A 24,293-nucleotide genomic window follows, 5' to 3' on the forward strand; every position below is an offset into this window, starting at 1 on the left:
GCCGGCGAATTCAAATTAGACGCATCAATTATCACGAAGGGGGGGCGAGTGTGTCACAGTTCCAGCACGTCAGCCTGAATCATCTGCAGATTTCGGCACGAAACGCGCGATGAAATTGGGCGATTAGGCCGCAAAATGCGTTTCGAAAGGCGATGAGCCATCATCGCGCGCGAATTTGAATAAATATAAAAAGCTCCAGGGCGGCAGCAGGTGCGCGCGCTGTGCAAGCAAGCGATGCCAATTAAAGTCGGGCTATCTTTATTGGGCGCTTATCAGCCGCCCCTTATCGCACGAAAACAATTAAAGGCTTCGTGTGTGGTCCAGACAAGGGTCACTCGCGAGTGACCTGCAATCGCTCTGGGTGCTGTTTACGACCCTCGGTGCAATATAACCAACCCGGCCGGGCCGAGAAGCTACACGCCTCTTTTCTTTTTCTCCTCTAAACAGTCTTTTTCGGTGCGCGAGCCGCTATTTATTGGACTTTTATTGCCTCCTTCCAGCATCATTATATTCAAATAAAACGCGCGGTGCGCACCTCACGGAATTTTCTCTTCTTCTTCTTCTCTATACGTGTTGTTTCTTGGTGGTGCAGGATGACGCTGCGGCGGCTCGGGTGGAAGCGAAATCGGTGCTCGGAATTTATGGGTGGAATAGAATAATATACATACAAAACGAACAGAGGGCAGAGGATGCGGAGGCTGAATGAATGGCGCGGTGTGAGGCGCGCACTATTAAGATCATATCGGAGAACGAGTAAAGTAGGATTTTTATTTGCTAGGCCCGTCAGAGGCGTTGTTTGTTGCTTCATCTCTCGTCCAGCTAGCTTTGCAGAATGATAAATTTTGCCAATTATTGGTCCTATTCAAAGACCTATAAATTAATTATTCAGTAAATGCCTCCTTCTTGATACTTTCAACTCGCTTTATTTGTATCTTGCATTGCTTTATATTTCTAATTTTCTAAATTTATGTTGTCTTCATGGACAAAATAGATTGAATTCCATGACGTAATAAGCTCTTAAAATATAAACGTAGTAAAAATTTTTATTTATTAAAAAAAATATAATAACTTTATTGTATGTTTTATAAATTTGGCCAAGTAAATAAAGTACGAAAATTCTCTAGGCTCAATAAATTATATACATTAATGATATAAAATTTAAAACTTATATTAAATTTTCTGCATCAAAGGGTTCAAATAATTGAGATTGAAGTATTATAATTAAATTTATTAATAGAATATCTCATTATTATGCAATCTTCAAAAATATTTTTGAAACAATTCTGATAGTAAGATTAAAAAGAATCCAATAAAATGAAAAATGTGTTAAGCAGGAAATATTGAGTGGTGGTAACGTATGTTGCTACATTTTGCCTACGGTTTGATTTGCATAAGGGGCATAGAGGCACCACGCACGACACATTTAAAATATAGCTCTCTCTGCTCTCGCTCGGCCTCTCTCGACGTATATACGTACACAGCACACGCGGCGCTGAGGCCAATATTATAAATTTAAAGTGTCACCCGCGTAAAACAAAGCTGGAAATAATAAATGTTCCCCAAAAGCCAGCGCAATTTATATTCGGGCCGGTCGGAGTTTCTTTCTTTCGTCTTACTTTCGGCTTAATTTATTCTAAGTCCACATCGCAAACAGAGATGAAATGAAAAACTGCTGTCTGATTTATACGCTTTTTTATTTGCTCATTTCATATTTGTATTTATATATATATTTAATCTGCTCTCGGCTGAATGAAGGGATAATACAGCGGTGTACAGTAGTAGGAGTAGCAATGAATGAGTCGGTGTGAGTGAATGAGAGATAAAATTACTGCACTTACAGGCTACATGTACATCATTTTCGCTCCATTCGCGCAAATTTTTAAACCGTCGTCTATTTACAATCAGAGTTCATTTGGAATAAAACTCCAAGAAACATATACAATCAAAGGAATTCCTTTCAGCTGCATCTCCCGTTACAATATCAACGTGAACATTTAAAGTATACATAATAATAGTATTATAAGAATCAATCAAGTTCTTTTCTTTGCGCACATTCCAGAGTAATACACATTACGATAAAAATGGGGAAAAACAATAAATAGCATTTAATTAAGTTTAATTTGCACTGTCACTTGTTTAAGTATTCAACGTGATCATCAGAGGAGTTATTTTTTTTAAGTAGTTCATTCGTTAATAAGAAATTTCAGCTGCTGGGGTTCCATTCAAAAGATATACTTTGACCGTTTTTTTCATTTTACTTTTTATCACAGTTAAATAAATGCAAATACTCCGATGATGATATTTATATAAAGACAACAAACAACACGATCCAATTTGAAAAAGTATTTTTTTTATCCACATAAAATTGCACGCAAATTAGTTGTATGATGTGTGTGGGATTAATATGATTCGCGATTAACAACTCGATCAGATATAATTCTTTTCTCTCTCACACAAACTTACGACACGCACACATACGTCTTCCTTCACTTGCTTATTAGAAACGAATTCGATAATAGTAATAATAATTCACGTTGTCAGTCTTGGACTATACACGTACCGCACCAGAAAACAAGATAAACTCTCGATCGCACGTCCTGTTTCATTTTATGCAAAGATTTGTAGCAAAAACGAGTCCGCTGCGTTCACACCCCGTGTAACAAAAACAATCCTCCGCGCCTCGCCATCATCTGAAACAAGAGAAAAAAGAGTTAAGATTAACTTTGAGCTTTGATGTACAAATGCCTCATTATCGGATCGATTGTCTGCCAGCATTATTATATAATTCGGCCAAGCCCAAAAACCTCACCGCGAGGCCCATTATAATAAACAACTGTTTTATCACTTAAGTAATTTTGTTTGCTCGCCCGATTCGCGGCCAAGGGTATAATTTGAGCCTTGTTGCTCCGAGAGGGTTCTTTGATTACGGCAGCAGCAGCGTTTATTAAGTAGCGCGGACGCAAAGTACACATAAAACGGACTAATAGCAGGCCTGTAATTGGCCGCCGTTACACCGCTCATAATATTTTCCTCTCGCTTTATTTATCCAGCAACAAGCCGGACATCATTCGACGTAAAAGCGGCCAAAACACAACGAAAAAATTACTGTGATTAAGCGGCCTAAACTCAGTCGCATTAAAATGCCTTGTTAACATGGAAATTCGGATTGAAACCAGTACTTATTTTATTTAAAGCAAAATTTATAAATTATATTCAGTCCATAATCACGCTTGTAAATAAGAAAAAGAGCAAGTTTTCAGACGAAAAATAAAATTAAATGCTTATGAAGTTAAGTGCGTATTTTGTTTAGCCTGTGTAGCTAAGAAAGAGATGCTGCATTTTGCAATAAATATTAACACAAATAGAAAATTTTCACTGCACTTTTTACAAATGGCATTAAAAATTCTTATTTATTATTTCTATCCTAACTAACGCCGTTTAATTTAATAATATATTTAATTAACTAAAATAATGAAAGTTCAGTTCATTTTTTTTTAAATTTGGTTAAATAAATACACATTTTAACATCAAAATCATTCTTGAGTCTGTAAGATAATATTTTATACACTTTACTTCAATTCAACTTTCTCCGTGGCGCCATGATTAAATTACCATGCAAGATTGTACATGCAAAAGGAGAGTGAATTGATTTTGACAACGGCTTGGAAAATTTTTCACATCGATTAATTTGAATTTCAAATGGCGGTGAGAATATTTCGACTCGAGGTGATTTTTTGTTCTCTCTGCTCTATCCATCTCTCTTCCCATCTCACAAGTCAGACCTACCGAGGCAGACTTTCTTTCCGTCACACAAAACCGGTTCCGCCCAATAACAAATGAAGTGCTACAACTGTGACGGGCCTTTGTTTATAAATATACGAATCTGTCATTAAAATTTATTATTAAACACCTCGCCGGTGACAAATCCTCATATTGTCAATTATCATTACACACCGCGCTCTTTCGTTTGCCGTGAGAGACCTAGAGCTGTGCTCGGACCCGACATATTTTTACACACATATATAAATTTTTTCTCCGCGCGTCTCCAGCACTTGAAATTTATTTTTTAACAGGTTCTCTGATGGGTATCTGCGGTGATTTGTCAATGTCAGCGCAGCAGCGTATATAAGAGAAAGAGAGAGAAAAACAGCAGTCTCACGTGGTGTGATGTTGAATATCGCATATGGAGAGAAGAGTTTCACGCACTCGGAAAAATCACTCCTGCGCCTTTTTGCACCGACAGATAATGGCACATGGGCGCATGAATGAAACACCTATGGCACACACGGGCAGGCAGGCAGGTGAAGTTGAAGAAGAGATAATGAGCGCCGACTTTTCGCCAACTTTATTTCTGAGAGACTAGACGTTTCTATCAGCGCCGTTATTTATTATACTCTTATCTCAAAAAATTGAGTCAAGTCGCAGTTATATATAAAAAAAAAATATAAGAAGTTGAGGATGGAAATTTCAGAATCGATTAATAACTGTTATTGGGCCATTGTGGCTCGCGGCTCTTGGAATCCGAAATGAGCAGCGCCCTGTCAACACCCGAGCAATTTCCATATAAAATCTGACTTGGGGCTTTTCTAGACATTCTCTTTGGTAATTTGGCCAAAGATGCACAGCAGCTGATGCGATAGTTCAGTTTAATTTTTTATACGAAAAAAAAAGTAATTCTTACCTGCTCGGCTTGGAGACGCCGCGGAGGACGATTTGCCGTGTTGAGCTGGAGTCTCTCGCGCCCGTCGAGCTGCTACACGGGAGACACGAACCCGCCCAGCGGATGCGAACTGCCAACACATAATGAGACGCTCGATTACCAATAATTTCCATTGTCATTAAACCAGTTGGCCGCTGCCGGGCGAATTCATTTCATTAGCAAGATAAACAAAGTGTTTACGAGCTGCTGAAATCGAATCGGGCGGCGGCAAATTGGCCTCCTCGGAGCTATGCCCTGCTTTATCAGCAGCTACTCTCTCTTGTTAATTTTCCCTGCCGTTCAGCTTATCTTTTTGCCCGGCTTGTTTTGCATGAAAGACCCGCGGGACGTTTGCAAGAGAAGAGGCGGACCGAAAGTTTTGCTGCGCTAAGTTTCGCCCCGAGTTTGGCAAAGTAAGCGCCACGGGTCTTGCTTGGGATGCGAAACTTTTGGATTCGCCCCGCTTTACTCTTCGCTCAATTAGGATGGAATAATGTTTGCAAGGGCAAAAAAAAATCAACAAGAGGGATGCGGGTTGCTATTTTGGTAAGGTTTAAATCGCTAGGGGAATCTTAATTTTTTTTTCATTGAAAGAAAATATCTTTAAATTTTGTAAATTGCGTAAAATTTGAAAGAAAAATGTTAAAATGGCAACGAAATTTTTAAATTTTAATGCTAAATTTTGCTTTGCAAGAATGAAAAAAAAATCTTCAGTATAATTATAGTCTCATTGAAAGCTCTAATTTTCAGTTAATTTTTTCAATACCTTAGAGAGAGCAATTTTTCAGCCAATTTTTTGGCCTTTCAAAATAATTATCTCTTTATCTTTTTCAGTTTAGATTGACTATTTGAATTTTTAAAATCCAATCATCATATTTTTCATCTTTGCAAATATTCTAACTTGCATGCTTAAATTTTTTTTATCAATATTTTAACTATGATAAAAAGTTTTCAAGCATTAAATTAAACATTCTAATCATAAATAAAAATACTGAAAAAATATATCAGAGAAAATATGAAATAAAATGATTAATTTATCGCGTACCTTTTGTAGAAGGGCTTGAAGGCTGTTGAGCCCTCGGTGGCGGCGCCCTGCACGTTGGAGGAGCCGCCGTTCATCATGGCGTGATGCTGGGCGGCGTGGTACTGCGAGGGCACCGCGTCCTTGGTCCTGTCCTTAGCGTGGGGCGAAGTCATGCGGCCAGTGTAGGCCCCGTAGCCCTGCTGCTGGGGGTACTGCTGCTGCGGCTGAGCCTGCTGCTGCTGCACGTGGTGGTGGTGGTGGTGGTGGTGGTGATGGTGGAGAGGGTGGCCCCCCTGCGGCGGCTGCTGCTGCTGCTGGCCGCCGAAACATGGGCCACTGATCAGCTGGCCAGCCACGCTGGGCAGCTTCATGTTGGGCGGCGTTTGCGGCGGCGTGTCCGTCTGAACCTCGGGAAACCCCGACGCGCCCACTGAGCACGCCGCAGGGTGGCCGCCCCCGGGGGCGGCCGAGTAGCCCCCCGAAAGCAGACCGCCGTAGCGAGAGTAGGGGGCGGCCGCGGCCGCCGACGGACTGATGGCCGCCGGCAGGGCGAAGTTGTTGGACGACGCGGGCAGCCAGGGCTGAGCGGACATCTGAGATGCGGGTGGCGGAGTTTTGCACGCGGCCGTGTCGGCCAGAGACCAGATTTTGGGTTTGGTCGCTGGAATGGGCACGCCGCAGTCGCTCTTCACCTCGTCTTTCAACATCAGCGGTTTACTGCCAAGCTCGTCCAGCTCATCCTCGTCGTCCAGCATGCCCATGCGGTGGTGCATAATTTCCGGTTTGACGTGGTGGTGGTGGTGGTGACCCATCATAAGTCCGCCTAAAAACAATGAAATTTCCCAAATTCTAAATTCTCTTTCTAATTTTGTAATGATATTTTTTTCCGTAAAAATTCACAAGACAATTAAATCTTTAAAGTAATCCCCATTTTCTATTGGAGTTCAAGTAATTATAACATCAAATATTGGAATATTGGTTACTTCCAGATTAAATTTAAAATTTTTTATCTCTAATTTAATTGGTGGCTTGAAATATTTTTTTAGCCATTCAACTATTTATCATAATACAAATTTACAATAAATAATTTATTTATAAAATAAAAAAAAATCAATAAACAAAAAATATTAATTTTTTCTATATTTAATTTTTTATGTCATTTGCAAAAATAATAATAAAAATAATATTAAATTTTTAAACATTAAATAATTCTAAAATTAGTTATTCTGCCTTGAAATTGTATGTCTCATTATGCAATTGATGAAATTTAAACATCTGTTAAGCGCTTTGGAAAACAATTAATATTGATGTATCTTTACTGCGTTTAGCAGCTTATAAAAAGCATTTAAAATAAAATTTTCGGTGGATGGGGCCTTTCTGATCTCATAAGTTTTAGAAAAATTCTTGCAAGTGGTCGTGCCGTTTTGTCCAACAATTCCTTTTTTTAAATAATTTTGATTCAACAATTGAATGTAAACAATGTACAAAATAAAAATAATAATATATTGTGTAAAGGCTGCTATAAAAGCAGATAAAATTAGAATGGTTTCATAAAGCAATTTGCCTTATTTGTTGAATTTGGTCTCTAAAAAAAAGCGAAAAAATAAAATTAAAGTAAAAAGGAAAAATGCTTCCTTTCTAAAGGCGGTATTTGGAAGATAAGCTGTATCAAAAGTGGTAACGGATATCGCTGAGCAACAACATTGTATGCGGCGTGTTGTCTGTCCAAAAACCGCTCATTAACCTTGAGACACCCTCGCTGAACTGCATCGATTATGATAATACTTTGCATCTCTCTTCCTCTAAATCTCACCGCATTTGAAACTCGATCCCCCGTATCAAAGTTCTAAACACGAATTTGAGCAAAATATCGCACCTCTTTACCATATGAACAGTAACAAAGAAAAATTGTTACGTAATCAGCGGGAAATAGACGCAAAAGTTACTGATGCTTTTTTATTTCCTGCGCCGCCACTTCCAGGCGATTGGATTACCGCACCCCGGCGAGACGAAAAAAAAACACAAATAGGAAACCAAATGGCTAACCTTGAACTACCCCTTGCCGAAATTTCACAGGAAACCCCTTACAACTGTTTGGCCCTATATTTTTTATTATATTTTTAAAACTCACGCAGAGAGCAGCGTGAGAGATCGGCCGTGAACTCTGCTGGTGGATGCAGAGCAGACGGTAGCTTCTCGCGCGCCCATCTCGCCGCCTCATCTCGCATTCCTGCGAAAAACGCTGCGGTTGCTTAATGCGCGGCCGGTAATTGTCATTATCTGCTCACGGTAAAGAGCGACCAGGAGCGGAGGCGAGAGTTATCAGATGCTGCACCGTTTTCTAATTTAGATATATTCCAGCAGCCATCGTGTGTGGCTGCTGCGGGCCACCACGAAATTATAAATCTCGATGTATAAAATTGGCCGCGAATAAATTTGCAAAATGTCGATTGAACAAAATCGGGAAAAAGTCATTCCAGAGACTAATCCACCCGGCTCGGATAAATGTTTCCCACCAATCTGGCAGAAATTTAATTTCACGCAGATCAGCCGGGATTTGTTTAGCAAAGTTTTACACGCGAGGGTCGCGCGGTAATCCTAGCGAATGAACCGCTCCTCCGCCTCGGAGTTCCGAATTAAGTAAGTGCCACTCGGTTGGGTGGCGAATGGAAATTAGAGGGGCGATGAATATTGAACAGACAGAGGGTCGCACCCCTTGCCAAACGTGTATAGTTAAAAGAACAAAGTTCGCTCACCTTTGTCGTCCATCTTGTGGTCCATGGGTCTGGACATGTCTGAGGTATCCTTGCAGTCCTCCAGGTCACCGTCGGAGATCATGGCATCGTCGTCATCGTCTGTCTTGTTCTTCGGCTCCCAGGTCATCTTGTTCTCCTTTTTTAGGCGGCGCCGCGCGTTCGCGAACCACGTGGAAACCTGAGTCAGGGTCATCTTGGTGATGATGGCCAGCATGATCTTCTCGCCCTTGGTCGGGTAGGGGTTCTTCTTGTGCTCGTTGAGCCACGCCTTCAGGGTGGCCGTGCTTTCGCGGGTCGCGTTCTTCCGCCGCGCCGCCAGGTCGTAACCTGCACCATACCTGAGAACATAAAAAAATCCAAACTTTGAGTTCAAAAGTCTTCGGGGTCGAATGAGACAAAAGGGATGATGTCAAAGGGTGTGTCTGCGATAATAAAGTGCGTTTGTCTTTTTCTTTCCAATTTTATTAGCGCCGAGAGCAGTGTGTCTCTCTCTTTATTCGTCCCGCCTCTCTCTTGTAACTCGTGAATGCAGACGTGGCGAGATCAAGCAGCATATATAAAATAAAGAGTCTCGGGCCTAGAGAGCTGCTGCTCGGTCTCGCTTTATTTATTAGACGCATAGAGCTGCCGCGCCGAGCTCCACCCATCCGAACCACCTCTGTCTTATTTCCCTTTGATTACTCATAAATCACTACACGTGCTGGACCCGAATTCACTTTGCCTCGTTTGGGGGACGTTGATTTATCAATGAGAGGACGGTAGTAGGAAAGAACCAGATTGGATAGCATAATATTACATTTATGAGCGAGGGGAAGAATCAATTTTGTGCTAATTAAGGCGTCACTGAAATTGGTGTTTTTATAACTTTAAATATTATTTAGCGTGATGAATTTTTTACTATAGAAAAAATAAAACTTAGTTTCAATAATGTTTATTAATGTATGAAGGAATGTCTTTTTTCTATGAAGCGCAGTTTATAATCACCTTAATATGTTGATATTATTTGGGTCTCCATTATGCATAATATCTTCCTGAATGCATGTATTCAAGCACATTCTACAGTCCCCCCATCCAACAGTTCTGCAAAATATTTACATTTTTCTTTTTAATCAGATTACACTTCCACTCATAAATTACACTAAAATCATAATTTATTAATTATTTGTAACAAACAAACAACAACGACACATTGCATACATTTTTCTAACAGATAAAATGAAATGGATAAAATGATTGTTTTACGTGTTTTAAATTTTTTTTGGTGTTTGGGAACATATAAAATTAACAAAATTGTATGCATAAATTATCATATAATTTAAAATCAATATAATTTCCTTGATATGATTGTATTTTTAGCACATGAAAATGATAAAAGAACTCAATTAATTATTCTTTTTAATATTTGATGAAAATGTGATTTATATAAAATATGTTGAACAAATCTACAAATAAAATACCCTATAGTGCTATCGTATTGTGAATTTTTGAAAGCATGTCAACAGGGAGCCATAGATTTTGCACTATACATTTTGTCGGGCCGTTGGTGAAAGCGGCCGGCATCATCTGCGTGTTTTATCTGCAGCGGCGCGGTTGGCCGCATAGCGTGCGGCTGTACGCACTGCCCACATCAACCCCCGGACAGCGGGTGAAATTCACCCCCATCAGGTACGGTGACGTCACGCATGCCCGGCCGGGGCGCACCAAATTCATCCATCATTTCGCGAAACAGTCGCTGCCGCGAATCAATCACCCCTCCGCCTCCCCTCGCTTGCCCCGCAGCCACCGCAACGCAGACACGCACCTGCTGTTCGCATTCGACCCCCCTCATTGTCGCGATTATTTTGTAATATTTTTATTATTTATGAAATTTTTTGGCCGTCGGAGAAGGCGAATTTCCGCGAACGCAGAGAGTCTGCCGCGCGCGCTAGGGGATGGGCTGCGGTGCTTTTACGGGGTTGGCAGCCGAGGGTGATGCATGGCTCCATTTATCACGCGGCCTGCTTAATATATTTCAACCCCCGCTCTCGCACTGCACACACACACACACACATACTGTCACAACCACGCTCTCTCGCACACAGGCAGGCAGATTTCCACGACTTTCCCCGCTGCAGCTTTCCCGCCGAGCCGCACCTTTTCCACCCCCGGCTGTTGTGCTTTTAATGGGAAGATGAATGAATTGGGAAATAAATAAGAGAGGCTTCCGCTTTTAATTGGCTAATGGAGATATAGAGAGCAGACGAAGTTTGCAATTTGTCACTTTGAGGGGGGTGAAATTTTGAAAGCTAACAAAAATATCAGTTTTATTTTTAGTTTTTGACTTATTTTTGAAAATTTAAATGTGATCTCTCCTTTTATACACTCACAAAATAAAAAAAAAATAAAGAAGTGATTTGTTTCAAATTTAAAAATTACAATACTCTAAATAGCTCTAATATTTTTGAGAGGACATGATGTATCAATGCCAGTAAGGAATCCTTAAGTAGTGATTTGATGTACATTGCAAAATTTTGTTCTTAATTTCAAATTAATTTTGTTTATGATTTGTTATAATTAATTATCCTAAAAAATGTTAAATAATTTTGGTACTTTAGCATCTTTTCTCAAACAATAACTCTAATAATCTCTTTGGCTTCGAATAACCAAATATTTATTATTCAACGAATTTATTGAAGAAAAAATTATAAAGTTTTATCATCATACAAACTTTTGCTTCGTTTTTGTTTTAAGGCACGCGTGACGAAAGATAACACTTGAAAGTGGAGAGCAACCCGGCAAGGGAGAAGTACGGCAAAACGTTATTTCGCACACTCCATTTCCGACAAAACATTAAGCACTTAAGGAGCGATATCGGGTGAAATCACGCGGCGGCAGCGCATATTGGCGCGAATTCCCAAAGGCACTCGAGCGACGGAATGAGAGCCGAGCTCGGTTTGGCCCGCGGGGAATATCAATCCGCGCAGCACCAACACTCACAGAGCAGGCGAAAAATGAGAGAAAAAAAAATGAAAACAAACGTCGAGCGACAATATTTGCATATCTCTTATAGAGAGAAAGAGCAACAGGCGATCTCTCGCGACGCGCAAACTTCTCCAAGGGAGGCGAAAGGAAAAAAGCTCGCATTTCTTTCTTTCTTTCTCTCCCTGCTTTGCTCAGGGGTGGCTGCTGCTGCACTTTCGTAAAGCGCCCGAGTGAAAGAGGGCCATGAATCTCTTTCTTTCTCTCTCTCGCTCACTTATTTTCGCTCGTCGAGCGCGCAATTCTGGCAGCAGCTGTTCCCAATCCCATTTTAACAGCTTTTATATCAAAAGACGGCTCCTCGCGCGCACGATGATTTGTGTTCGAGCAAGCAAATTTCGCCCAGCGCCTTTACATACATTATTGCGCGCACGCACCCCATCTCATTCCGGCATATTTCATTTTGATCGAGTCACATAACCGAAAAGGAGAAAATGAAAATGAAATTTTCTCGCTCTTGAATAAATGGGCAATTTTCGCGATGAAATTTGCCTCTTTTTCGCCCTAATTTCCAGCAGCGGCGATATAATGTAAACTGCCGACTCAACAGCTATAGAAAGAGAGAGGCCACTCTAATCTATTTGCTCACCCTCTCTGCCGGCTGAAGGGTCTTATATTGAAGCTGCGCTCTCTCGCTTAATGATGAACTCTCCCGAGTTAATCTTTCTCTCTGACTGGGGGAGAGAAGTTGGATAGAGAGGAAAAGAGGCCACTTTTCCCGTCGTTTCTCCCGCCCGCGCGCGCGGTCGCGCGGCTCATTTTTATTAATTCACTTATTTCGCCCATTAAACCGCCCCTTTCTCGCGGCAAGACATGATCCATTGTTCGCGGCAGTAACAAATTCATTCAGCATAAAATAAAATGTATATCAATGGAGCTAGAAAAAAAGAATAAAAAGACGAAGAAGTTAAAAAAAGAAGCGTCGAAAGAAAAATAAACAAGCCGGCGTTTTATCGAAAGGCGATCTCTCCGCCGTTTCATTCACTCTCGCACCTGAGCGGATAAAAAGCGCAAAAGTTATTCGCGCCTCTCCGGCCAGCACAAAACACAGAGAGATGCATTCGCTCAGATATACATCAGATTCGCAAAAATTTATTGCTCCATTCATAACTCGGTTTGGCCGCTTATTTTCCGTCTCCCATCGTTTAATTAGCATTATTTCTGTTCTCTTAATCTTTACACGCGCTCGTAAAACCGATCGTTCGCCAGCTTTTATATTGTGTATGCGTGTCGAGGCTCAACACGATTGATTTTTCCTGCTCCGGTGCGCTGATGGGAGTGACATAACTGCGCTCGCCGCGCTTGTCTCGGCCGCTCCATCGAAAAGCAGCTCGCTTGTTCTCACCTCCACAATTCTGAGCGCCTTATCTCTATTTCTCTGCTCTGCACGCTGCATACCTCCTTATTTAAATCCCATCCCAGCAGAGTAGATAACAATGAGGCGACGAAACCTGCTTTTTAAATGAGAATTTAAGGAAAATTTATGGCCGACCAGAGCGGCATCAGAGAGAGGTTGTGCGGCTTTTATTTTGGAATAAAAAAGTTTATTATATATACTAACGATTAATAGAATGCGTGTGTGTTTAGCCCACGGTGTCGCATCGCAAGGATAAAAGATTGAAACTGATTTGATTTATTGTAAGTAAGAAAAGAAGCAAAAAAGGCTGGTTTAATTTTAACGATTTTCATGTTTATCCCTTTTTGAAGGATAAATTTAAAAATTTTACAATATATTTTATCTCATGTCGTCCAACAAATAAGCCATCACATACAAAAATTGTTTGTTCAAATTTTTTAATTTATAGTCATTTATCAAATTGAAATTACTTGAAAAAATTTGCTCATTTATTACATCTAATTTGGATAAATTTTATTTCCCATTCATTAATATGTATAGTTTTCAATGCCTTATGACAGAAGTAAAAACAATATCAAACGTAGATCTGACCACATAATAATCAATCAAAAGATGTTTGCAACTTACACTTACTGATGGATTTTGCATATGATGCTTGTAAATTTAGATTTAAAATTTTAAATTACATATTTATTTTTACAGTAAATTGGACCCAAATTTTAAATTTTGTATGAAATGAAATAAATATATTCAAATAATCAGCTATAATAAAATTATATAAATTAAAATTTATTATCAAGAAAGTATTTTATTTTAAAAAGTAGCAATTTTGTAATTTTATATTAAAAGTTTTTTTGAGCTAAAATTAACTAGAGGTTTCATTTCACATTAACAACAGCCAGGAAATTCGATTTCGCGCCACCTGGAAAAACGTGCCGAATTTTCACGCGTTTTGAGTTGACGCAGCCGGCACCGGTATACGAAAAACACGCAATCTGCGTGCGCTCGGATTCGCACCATAAAATAATGCTGTGCCGCGGTGCTGCTCATCACGCGGCGTTTATATGCGGCGTTGTAAATGTTTATTGTAGTAGTACGCGCCGAATAATTCAACTGCGCGTTTTCCCAACGCGGCGGCGGCGGCGGCCGGCGCAACTTTAAAACTCGCTCGACTCGGCGCACACTTTTTCCCCGCAGCAGAGGCCCCTTTACACCAAAGTTATATTGCAACACGTTTTATGGGAAAATAAACTCCCTCTAAATCCACGTGCTCTCTTTATTTTCTCTCTTTCCTCTCTCTTTTCCGAGCAGTTGCTATGGCGACCGTCTGCTGCCGCTCAGTCCCACACCTAATGCAGCCGGAATTTTAAGTGCTCCGGCCGCGACCACCAAGTGCAGCTTTATTCCGTTCGCACCCAAAATATAAAATTTCGAGGAAAAACAAAAATTTTGCCCGGCTGCAGTGAAAGCTTTCGGTGGAAAATGAGGAAAGCCGCGTGCTGGAGTTGGAACGGGCGCGGCGCGCGAGTTCGATATTCGAGTGCGGGTCGCGTTGCCTGGCAACACGCTTGCAGTACATGCACTTGATTGGCGCACATACGCGCCGCCGCTAAGTACGCACACCGTGTAATGCCGACGCGCACCTATTTGCCAATTGCCCGCCTTGTCGTGGCGCAATTTGAAAGAGGGGATTTGTCGAACAAGTGTAATTATTTTTACTGGTGCGACTGCCAAGTGTTGGAGAAGGGAATGAAAGGAGCTGCTGTGCGCACTGTTGAGAGATTGCGCACATTCAATCAGCAATTCAAATTTATAAAAGCGCATTCACGTCAATTAAAAATTGAATAAGTATAAACCAAAATTTAAAATTTACAACTTATTTTGTAGATATTTTATATTAATAAAAAAATCATATATGGACAACAATAATTGTAATAATAATCATATTGCAATTGTTCAGGCTAAAATTTTATTTTTGCAAAAACAATTTTGTGAATTTAAAGAAATTATTGGAAATAGAGCCACATTCTATTTTTTTTATACAAATCCAGGTATAGAATTGAAATTATATCTTGATCCCTTTCAGAATAAATGAATAGAAAGCAAGTTGCGAGTTGGCTGTCGTGCGGGTTAGCCTAAGCGCGAGGCGTTTGGAAGGTGCAGCGCCGGTCGGTCGAGCAGCGCGATAGAGTTAAACCGGTTCTAAAGGTGCTCGTTCGTTTCGTTCGTTCGCTGGCAAGAAAGATAACACAAAATTCAGCCTTCAAGCCTAACGAAGACACTTTCCAATCCAGGTTTGAGAAAAATAATCAGGGAATGGCCGAGCCGAGAGCCGGAGCGAGAAAATTAAAACACCTGCATCGCTGAGGCTCGAAGGAAAAGAGCAGAGAGAAGAGCAAGAGTGTGAAACCTTTAACTTTTTACTGCCTGCAATAATTAATGAGAGCGGCACGCAAGCCATTCTTTATTAGTTTTATCATCAGCAGCAGCCAGCAGCCACGAACACTCGCGAAGTTTGGCGCGCGGATTATTAATTAACACGCGCGATAAAAACAAAAGGGCGCAAAAAGCGGCACCTCCTTTCTCTCATTATGCACCAAGGGTGGCGAAATATTTTCCACTGGCAGAAGGAAGGGTTCTCGAAGCTAACGGGCGCTGAGTGAACGGCGAGCGTTGGTCCGATCCGCGCCAGGAGTCACGCGAGACCCCGGCGCACCAGCAGGTGAAATGGCCGCGAAGAGATAAAAAAAAAAAACGACCGAAAGAGCGGAAGTTTGTCGCTCTTTCGGGGACAATTAAAGAGTTGCTCGGTGCGTTGAAGCAGCGCGTGTAATTAAATAATTATTCCATACATACACAAAGACGACAAGCGATTTAAACATTATCTCAGCATCTCGGACAGACACCTTAAGACCTTAAAGACTTTCTGCATGTTATGTTTTTCGTCTGAAAAATTGCCGTGAGATTTTTTGCGTATATTCTCCGTGAAATTAGCGCGAGCTAAACGCTGCTCGCAGGAAAGAGGCATTTTAATCGCGCGGCATGCGAATTTCTCCCTCGCCTCCCTCGTCGCTCTGGCCCACAAACCCGGCCGCTCTCTGCGTTTTCAATCAATATAGTAGTACGTGAATGTGTGTGGTACACGGGCCATTTTGTCTTGCTGGCGCGTGTTGTAGTCGGAAGGAAGAGGAAGAGAGCGGCATATTTTACGAGATGTTCGCTGGCTGCAAAATAAAACTACCAGCTCAATGCTCTCTAGTGACACCCGACAGCAAACTTTCCTCTATAAACCGCAAACTTCTTTGTCTTTCCTCCGTCTCTCTTTTCTTCGCCGCTTTTTATTCGCAAACTCAATCTTTCTTCTCTCAGCTGCGCGCGGCGCCAAACGACGACGCTTTTGTTTTGAGTGCCTGTCGCGCGCCTTTTCCCTTTCAGATTATTCCGCCTTCGGAACTGCTGCTGCTGCTGCTGCTCGTGAAAATTTTTCTCTCGTCTCTACCCTCTTTTCCACGCCTTGTTTAATCAGCGCCTTTTTGTGTGCGAAAGAGCAGGAAAACTCAAACAAGATTAATCGAGTGAACAGCGGTTTGTAAATTGCACCACCAGGGCCCAATGTAGACGTTTTATCTCCGCACTTCTGTGTCTTTTTATCGCCCACATTCTTTGCTAATCTTGGCAAATTTGAATTGCTTCTTTAATGAATACTACTTGAAAATGAATTACTAAATAATTTTGCATTTACAACGTAATGTAAAAAAATTAGACATCTAATTAATTAAGTGAAACGACTATAACCCGTAATAAAAATGGATTTAAGAGCAATAATAAGTAATTCCACCACTGAAATAAATTATACTTAACATTCAAGTCTCGCTCGATCCAATACGAATATTTATAAATCAAGAGCGCCACTTCGCGTGCATATTAATTGTCGCCGCGAGAAACGAAGTGCTCAATGTCACCGAGCCCGCATTTTTAATTCCGTTCGACCTTCGAGGGCTTCTCTTGATCAAGGATTTCAAAGTCGCGCATAAGCTGACTGTGCGTTAATTAAACCCCTCTAAAATTTCACCCCGGATCGAGCATATACAGAGCCATTGAGATTTCAATATCGCACCCCTTGGGCCGAGTTGCTGGGTGGATTTATTCACCATTCGATTTGCAAGGGCGCACAGCTGGCTTCACCTGCTGGCGAAATAGCGACGCACATAGAGCGCAGCCACTCCCCCGAAATGCAGATTAAAGTGACGTCAGTCCCTCTCGCCGGCCGGGGTTAATGCTGGGCCCCGACCGAAAGCTTAATGCATGATACATTTCGCGCCGCGTGTCATTATCATCCCCCGCACGCGTGCTAGCCCGCGATAGGGGTGAAAATAGACTTTGACTTTGGCAAACACTCGCGCTCCCAACGGACGGACCCCTCACTCATCGCACCCCTTATTAAAACACTTGACAGTTCCATTCGCGGCCTCTGTTTTCCCAAACAGCTATACAGGGGTTGCTGCAGCCCTCAAACCAAACGAGAGGGATTTGCTTGGCCAAATCAAGTCGTTGCGAAACGAGTTTGCTTTCAACTTCGTTAGCTTCAATATTGACAGATGCTTTAAGTTTCATTATAAGATTTGTAAGATGCTATTAAGAAATAATTTTTTAATCATGCATATTTAATATTGTGATTGAATGCTATTAAAGGAAGGCAGAATAAATTTGGGCGAGAAACTCGATCTGGAGACTGCGGCGTATAAACGTGGCGTCAAATTTATTACGAATGTGCCAAGACAGTGCAGCGGGGGCGACGCAGACTTATTTTTCCATCTAATAAATAAACGCAGACGCGGACGGCGCGAAAACGAGGAATAAAAAGAGGAAGAGATTTTGTTACTCACCCGTAGGCTGCGAGGGTGGGGTCATATGGGTAATAGCCCGTCGTGGGCTGCAGACCGGCGCTCGTCCAGGCCACGTCTGCAGACGACGAGCTGTCTTTGAGGCCGTAAGGGTTGCTCTGCGAAACAAATACAAAATTAGACATACAATTATGTACAATTCGTATAATAATTATGCTGCTTCATGACGAATATAGCTTTGCAGAGAAAATTAGGATAAATGGATACAAAGTTTAAATCTACATAATCAAAGTTTATGGTGATTGAACCTAATTCTCAGTTCTTATTTTATTTTAAAGTTTGATGTTTTATGTATTAATTTAACGATAAATTGTATTTTTATTAACAAAGTATTATGGTAAATGAATGTGCTCAGAAAAAAATAGATGAAAAACATCTTATTTTATTTGTGAGAACGATATTTCGAGTACTGGTATTTGATCCTTTCTATAATATTATGTGACTTAAAAGAATTTATGGATTTCCAAGCAGATTGGAAGGCATGTCACATCTTAATTATTATGATAGTATCTAACATTTTTAAATTTATTTATAAATTGTAATTATAAATATTTTACTCTTTAATTCGTTTAATTTTGTTTTGTAATAAAATATAATAAAACATTTATATAATACAAAGAAAAAAAATTAATATGTAATAATAATTTCTTAATTTATTAACACATAAAACGTAGGCAGCAATAGCTGTATTTTGTTCAAATGGCAATTTTATCTCAGCAGCAAGACATATATATTATTTCTTGCTTGCAACTGGAGAAGCGTGAAAATTGCGATTTTCCCAGCAGCAGCGACGTCAAGCCGCCGCCTCTGCGTCAATTCTCCGCTCTCATTATTATGCAAGGGACACGCAATTACCGGCAGCGGAGTTATTATAAACATTATTATATACCACTGTGATGGCCCGGCGTTTATTGCGCCGTGCGTTTCCACGAGAAAATGAAGTTGCATAGCCCGCGAGTGCATTTAATTTGCTTTTATTGGCGGCAAATAAAGCAACGAAATTAACGAGGGAAGAGCATGTTTTACATGCATCGTCAAGAATCGTTTTATGTATAATCGCACGCGAAATTTTTTAGTATAAAAATTACACCAAAGTAAACGCAATTAGAGAGATTTATTAACTTGTCATTGGTGGTGCTCATTTGCGGGCCGCGAGACAAAAAGCGGGCGTGTTTTCGTGCTGGATAATCAAAAACATGAAATACGACATGGTGATTGCGCACCGGCTCGTATCGAGCCGTGCATCAGCTGAAAAAAAAATGCTCGGTTCGACGGAAAAAATGGCCGGGCGGCGAAAAAGGACACATACACAAAATACACTATAAAATGATAATTTTTGTGTGGCGTGATAGTCGGCCGTTATTATAAAGGGCTTAGCGTTGTTTTGTTGGCAGCGTTTGACATCATAACTCCATAATACACAATTCTGCCTTGTATTGTATTTTGTTAACAAGGGAAATGAGGCGATAGCCATCTAATCGCATATTTTCCCCGCTGTTGTTGTATTTGTTGTGTGTGTGTGTGTGACTTTTTCCTTCCCTTTTCAGTCGCAACTCGTGTATGTGTTGCGGACGGACGGACGCGAATGTTAAAATTATTTTTCAAAAGGAACCTGCAATTATTGCTAATTAAAAGAAGCAAACCCACCATTTTGATGGCGTTGGAATTTGTATGGCTTTTGCTATACAAAATAAAGAGCATACGTTAGGAAATTGCAAATCGGCGGATTGATATCGTGCGATTAGCTCTGGAATTAAGAATAACAAAAAGCTGCAAGCACAGCATGTGACACGTGCGGCTTCCCACTTTAGCTCGAGAGCACAATATCAAATTTTCCTGCCACGGAGGCAGATTGGATTACATTATAAAAAACCAAACGAGCTTGCCTATATCAAACCCAAAATCGGAAACCCTGCGACTTTCTTGCGGCTGATACTTTTATGTCTCATTATATAAAATGTGCCACGAAAGCTCACTCAATCTTTTTTGCATAGGGGAAAATATTATACCATTTAGAGAACCGATAATTAAATTTTTAATTGGAGAGATTTCCGACGCTTCACACAAAAGTGATAACGAACTGCGAACAGAAGCGCAGACTTTACAATCCAAATTACAAGTTGGCAAATTATCGGGCTGCTTTGCACGTGAAGAGAGCTGCGCGCTGAGAGACGCCGAGAGAAGAAAAATTAACTGTTTAATAATAATAGAGCGTAATAACGCCGTGCGCGCGGCAATAAAACGTTTAAAAGACTGTGTTGGAACAAAACGATTTGCATGCGAAGGAATCGAGCTACCATAAAACAAAATCCCCAGCGCTCATACCTGTCGGTGGATTTGCTGGAAAGTCTTTTTTCGGCGCGGCTCTTCTCTGCAGAGTTCGAGGCGGGCGGCCCGGCCGAGGGAGGTTATTCACTAATTTATGACCGCGCGCCTTATATTGCTGCCAATAAAGGGAAAGCAAACGGGCCACACAAGCAGTTTTGCTCACGAAAATACACCAAGACTTTTAAATGCGAGTTTATTGCACCAGAAAAGTTAGAGTGTTTATTATATTTAATTTTTTTCCTTATATTGTTCATTTTCAACTAAATTTCAACAATCAAGCTCAAAAATTCAACAATAATTAATAATTTTTTATTTTCAATTTGATATTCAAGATACTAGTGGTGATGGGGTGAGCGGCGGCGCCACATGTGACAATTAGGGCGTCGTTTAATTAAAAGGGGGCGATGAGATGCAAATGACGTGTGGGGCCCCGTGGGAGATGAATGCGCGCCTATATTTACACTCATAGCATTGCGCTCTTCTGCACAGGGGTCGCCCTTGTGTTGCTCTCGAGGCTCGATATTCCCCGGCCCTCAGCGCAGTGAGAAAATAATGCAGCTAACTAAGTCATTGTCGGCAAGCAAGTCACTTGTCAATCAGAATAATGCAGGGAAAGAGAAATACGTCAAATTGTGATGTCTGCAGTTCTCTAGGGATATTTTTCATCTGTACAAAAACCAGCACTTTATCAGTCAAACTAACAAAGTGATTTAATTGAATTCCAATAATATTTAAATTAAAAATATATCAGCGAAGGCTAAAATTATTATAAAAATTAAACTTCAATATTAACAAAATAAATGGATTAATTTTAAATTATTAAATATTTCTAAAATCCTTTCATTTCCATATAGTACTTTATTAATATTAAATGTATACACCTATAGTTACTTTGTGCTTTACAATGAATTGTGCCCTACGTTATACATACTTATATTTCTACAATATTTATATATTAATCTGATTATTTAATTTTAATTAAGGTTACAGATCAATTAGTTTTATTTGAAATTAATTAATTTTTTTAGACCATTTTTTTCCAATAATTTTCAGCTTATTCTTTTAATCCAGTCATTATGAAAAAAAAATTGAAACATTAGAACATTTATAATTTTCTTTTTGAGTAAAATAAATTATAATGTTCATATGGTTGCTTCCATTGGTTAGAAAAAATATACTATGCCACAATATGCTTATGTAAAAATTAGCATCTTAAAATATTAAAGTATTATTTCAAATTTTTATAATTTTGTTTGTATTTTGACGGAAGAAAGATATATTAAAAAATAACAAAAAGAAGCTTGCCAATATTTTTGGGATGCAATGCTGATATTTGTGCGTTTAATATTGCCGGTGGCAAAGGAAGCGCGAAATTGCGCCGCGGTGAGATGCAATTAATTACTCCATTAAGCGTGATTACGACGTGTATCCTGATTCTATTTATTATGGCATCAGACGTCTGCCGACGGGGTAATAAATAATTTCCAAGGCAAAAAGAGCAGCCACCCCCGCCGGCGCTCTTAGGGGGGCGCAAAGTGGTGGAAACGACTCCCCATCCATCTTGCAGCTCGCCCCTGCTTTTAGCCCCCCTCGGCTCCGCGCACGGCGGCTCCGGCGGCGGCACGACTCAGATTTATATTTAATGCCCCGGATTACTTTTATTATTATTGAGTCTGTGCCGAGAAAAAGAAAGAAAAGAATAGGATCATAACTTTTTTTTAGGCCGGCCGCTCCTAGATTTTTTTTTACGTGCGAAAAGTGACGAAGGAATATAAAAAAAGTCAATAAGTGATATGAAGGAATAATTCGAAATGAATAGCGGCTCGATTATCAATGAGACTCGATGTAATTAGCGAAGATTAGGAGTTTTATTATTTATTGATAGTGGGCAGGCGGCGCTTTTGTCCTCTTCATTGATGCCGCGAAGCGATAATGATGTTCAAGAACGGCAAGCAATATAATTATCATGGGTGAAGTGCATCGCTAGATAGCGGCAATGAGGACCGCATTTGCTACTTCAAATAATTCGCACTTTCTTTATCGCGCGTTCGAGTGGCGGCGAGCGGCGCTGAAAAAGGGAGAAAGGAATAGACGAATTTGTTGAGCTATTCCGCGATTGATTGCTTTTCTTGAGATATAAAGTCGAGAGGAGAGCGGCGAGTGTCAAACAGCGCTCAACACTAATCACAACAAGCCACTTGAGATTCCCATGAGCATAAAAAAGAAATGGTCTAAAATTATACTAGACAATTTTGATGATTAAGCAGCACGTGTGACAGAAAATGTGAGAAAAATTCTTATCATTTACTTGTAAATAAGTATAAAAATTACATATTGCGAGAGATGAAATGGTATGCAAGACAATAAAAAAGACCAATTATTGCAATTTTGCTATTAATTATTTAATTGTTAAATTACAATTTTTATTTCCCACTTTCAATAAAATAAAATTATGTTAAAAATATTTTTTTTATTTTTATAATTTAATTTGAATTCCATAGTAAATCTTAATGGCTTTTTCAACGAAATGTATAATGCAGTGCTTTTAGCATAAAGTTAATTCCGAACACTCAGAATGGAACGTGTTAAGCAAACACGAGTTTTATATTCAGATGTATAAAAGTACAATAATAGGCCGCACAGCAGCATTTACGTGCATTATTCAAATTACACGTCCGTGGAATACGTAATGAAAATTGAAATGATTAGGGGCTCTCTCATTATTTCCCGTCGGCGCACTTGTGTGCATTATTGGTCTCACCGATTTTCGTGCTACACGAGCCGCCGGCTAATCTAAAGGTCCACCTGGTCTGGCCGCGTGCAGTTATTGCCACAACTTTATGTACCGCCTAATACGAGGCTCATTAAGTTTTTATTGTAACGCGTGTAATGCCGGCCGATAAGAGCAATTAAACGCCACGCAACGACGACCGGTATAAATTCAGAGCGAGGCTGAAAACTCACTCAATTTGATGACATTGCCAAATTTTCTGCTTTTCACAAATTTTGATTTGGATTTCTTTGTTGCGGAATATAATGAACGACTTGATATAATAAAAATTTTCTGTGAAGCATCGCACAACTTTATACACACAGGGAGGGTCACGCGATCTCATTAGCATAAAAAGTCCTGCAGCGGCATGAAGTTTTTGTACACCGGCCAGCAGCACCCCGCCTTTGCTCGTCCGAAAAAGTCGGTCGGTTTTATCACTTTAAATATCACCTGTGTATTTACATATTAGATAACACACGCGCGCGCCGAGCGGCCCAAAATATATACACAACACACGATGTCGAGCAGATGTTTCCGAATTATGGACAAAAAAAAACACACCAACCGACTGAGCGCCTAATAAAAATGATGTGACGTGCGGCAGGCTGGAAAAAAGCTCACATGCCTAATGTGCGAAATTAATTAAGATATAATTGCGTAAACGCTTTACGACCGCCTCGTTGTAATTACAGAGACATACAATTTCACAGTCCCATGCAAAAAAATAAAGACAAAAATTAAACTTTGATCAGTTTTAATCTGATAAGATGGCAGAGTTCAAATTTACTCAACTTTTTTCGGTCAGAATTTAATTTTAACTTCAAATTGTTGCAGAGTGATACCGGAATCACTTTTTGTTTTGCTTTCAGGGCCAGATCTAGAGCCTAATTTGTCATTTTTGTGTTTTTTATCTGGCAGCAGAATCCGGACAGAGAGTAAAACACGCGTTTCCCCAAAGCAATTATAAAGCCATTTTTTGTTCATACGCCTCGGCGCAACGCATTTCACGTTCTACAGCCAAAATTTATTCCATCTCATTTTCTGCCCTTGAGGAGAAATTCGGTGAAAAAAGAGACTCTTGAGATTGTGTCCGCGCGATAAGGGGGTTCGTTCGGCATTACTATTACTCCGCAGCTGCTGCTCGATTAAATTCTGCTTAAAACTTCATTTCCGCCGTTAAACATACAAATTATCGTCAAACACCGCTCGATCTTTCTTTTTTCAAACAAATCCATTGCAGGAGTAAAGTGTAAGAAGAAAAAGTAATCGGGCTGCTGTGTTTCGAAATTGCTTGTGCAAATCTGGCGGCGGCATCGCAGAGCAAAAGCAATTTTTCTGCACATTACCAGCAAGAGATAAGCGACCGTTCGAGACTTGCACGAGAGAAACTCGGCCCCCTACAGCGCTCCGATAAACCAAAAAAGGGTTGCCCGT

General features: G+C 40.3%; 1 protein-coding gene across 4 annotated transcripts in view; it reads right to left on the reverse strand.

Annotated features, from left to right (window-relative positions):
• Positions 1-2,522: 2,522 nt before the first annotated feature.
• LOC132201059 (homeobox protein caupolican-like) overlaps positions 2,523-24,293 on the reverse strand; it is a 36,931-nt gene continuing 15,160 nt past the window's right edge. For 2 of the 4 annotated variants that reach the window (XM_059626934.1, XM_059626936.1), the window contains exons 3-8: positions 17,741-17,856; positions 9,464-9,559; positions 8,480-8,817; positions 5,745-6,546; positions 4,682-4,790; positions 2,523-2,690 (exon numbers count right to left, since the gene is read on the reverse strand). In XM_059626934.1, the coding sequence (XP_059482917.1) occupies positions 4,754-4,790; positions 5,745-6,546; positions 8,480-8,817; positions 9,464-9,559; positions 17,741-17,856 (1,389 nt within the window). In that variant the 3' untranslated portion in view covers positions 2,523-2,690; positions 4,682-4,753. The remainder of the gene's footprint in view (positions 2,691-4,681; positions 4,791-5,744; positions 6,547-8,479; positions 8,818-9,463; positions 9,560-17,740; positions 17,857-24,293) is intronic. The other 2 variants (XM_059626935.1, XM_059626937.1) reach the window with 1 other exon arrangement.

This window comes from Neocloeon triangulifer, unplaced genomic scaffold (assembly GCF_031216515.1).
Source record: "Neocloeon triangulifer isolate White Clay Creek 2 clone unplaced genomic scaffold, ASM3121651v1 ptg000014l, whole genome shotgun sequence".
NCBI lineage: Eukaryota > Metazoa > Arthropoda > Insecta > Ephemeroptera > Baetidae > Neocloeon > Neocloeon triangulifer.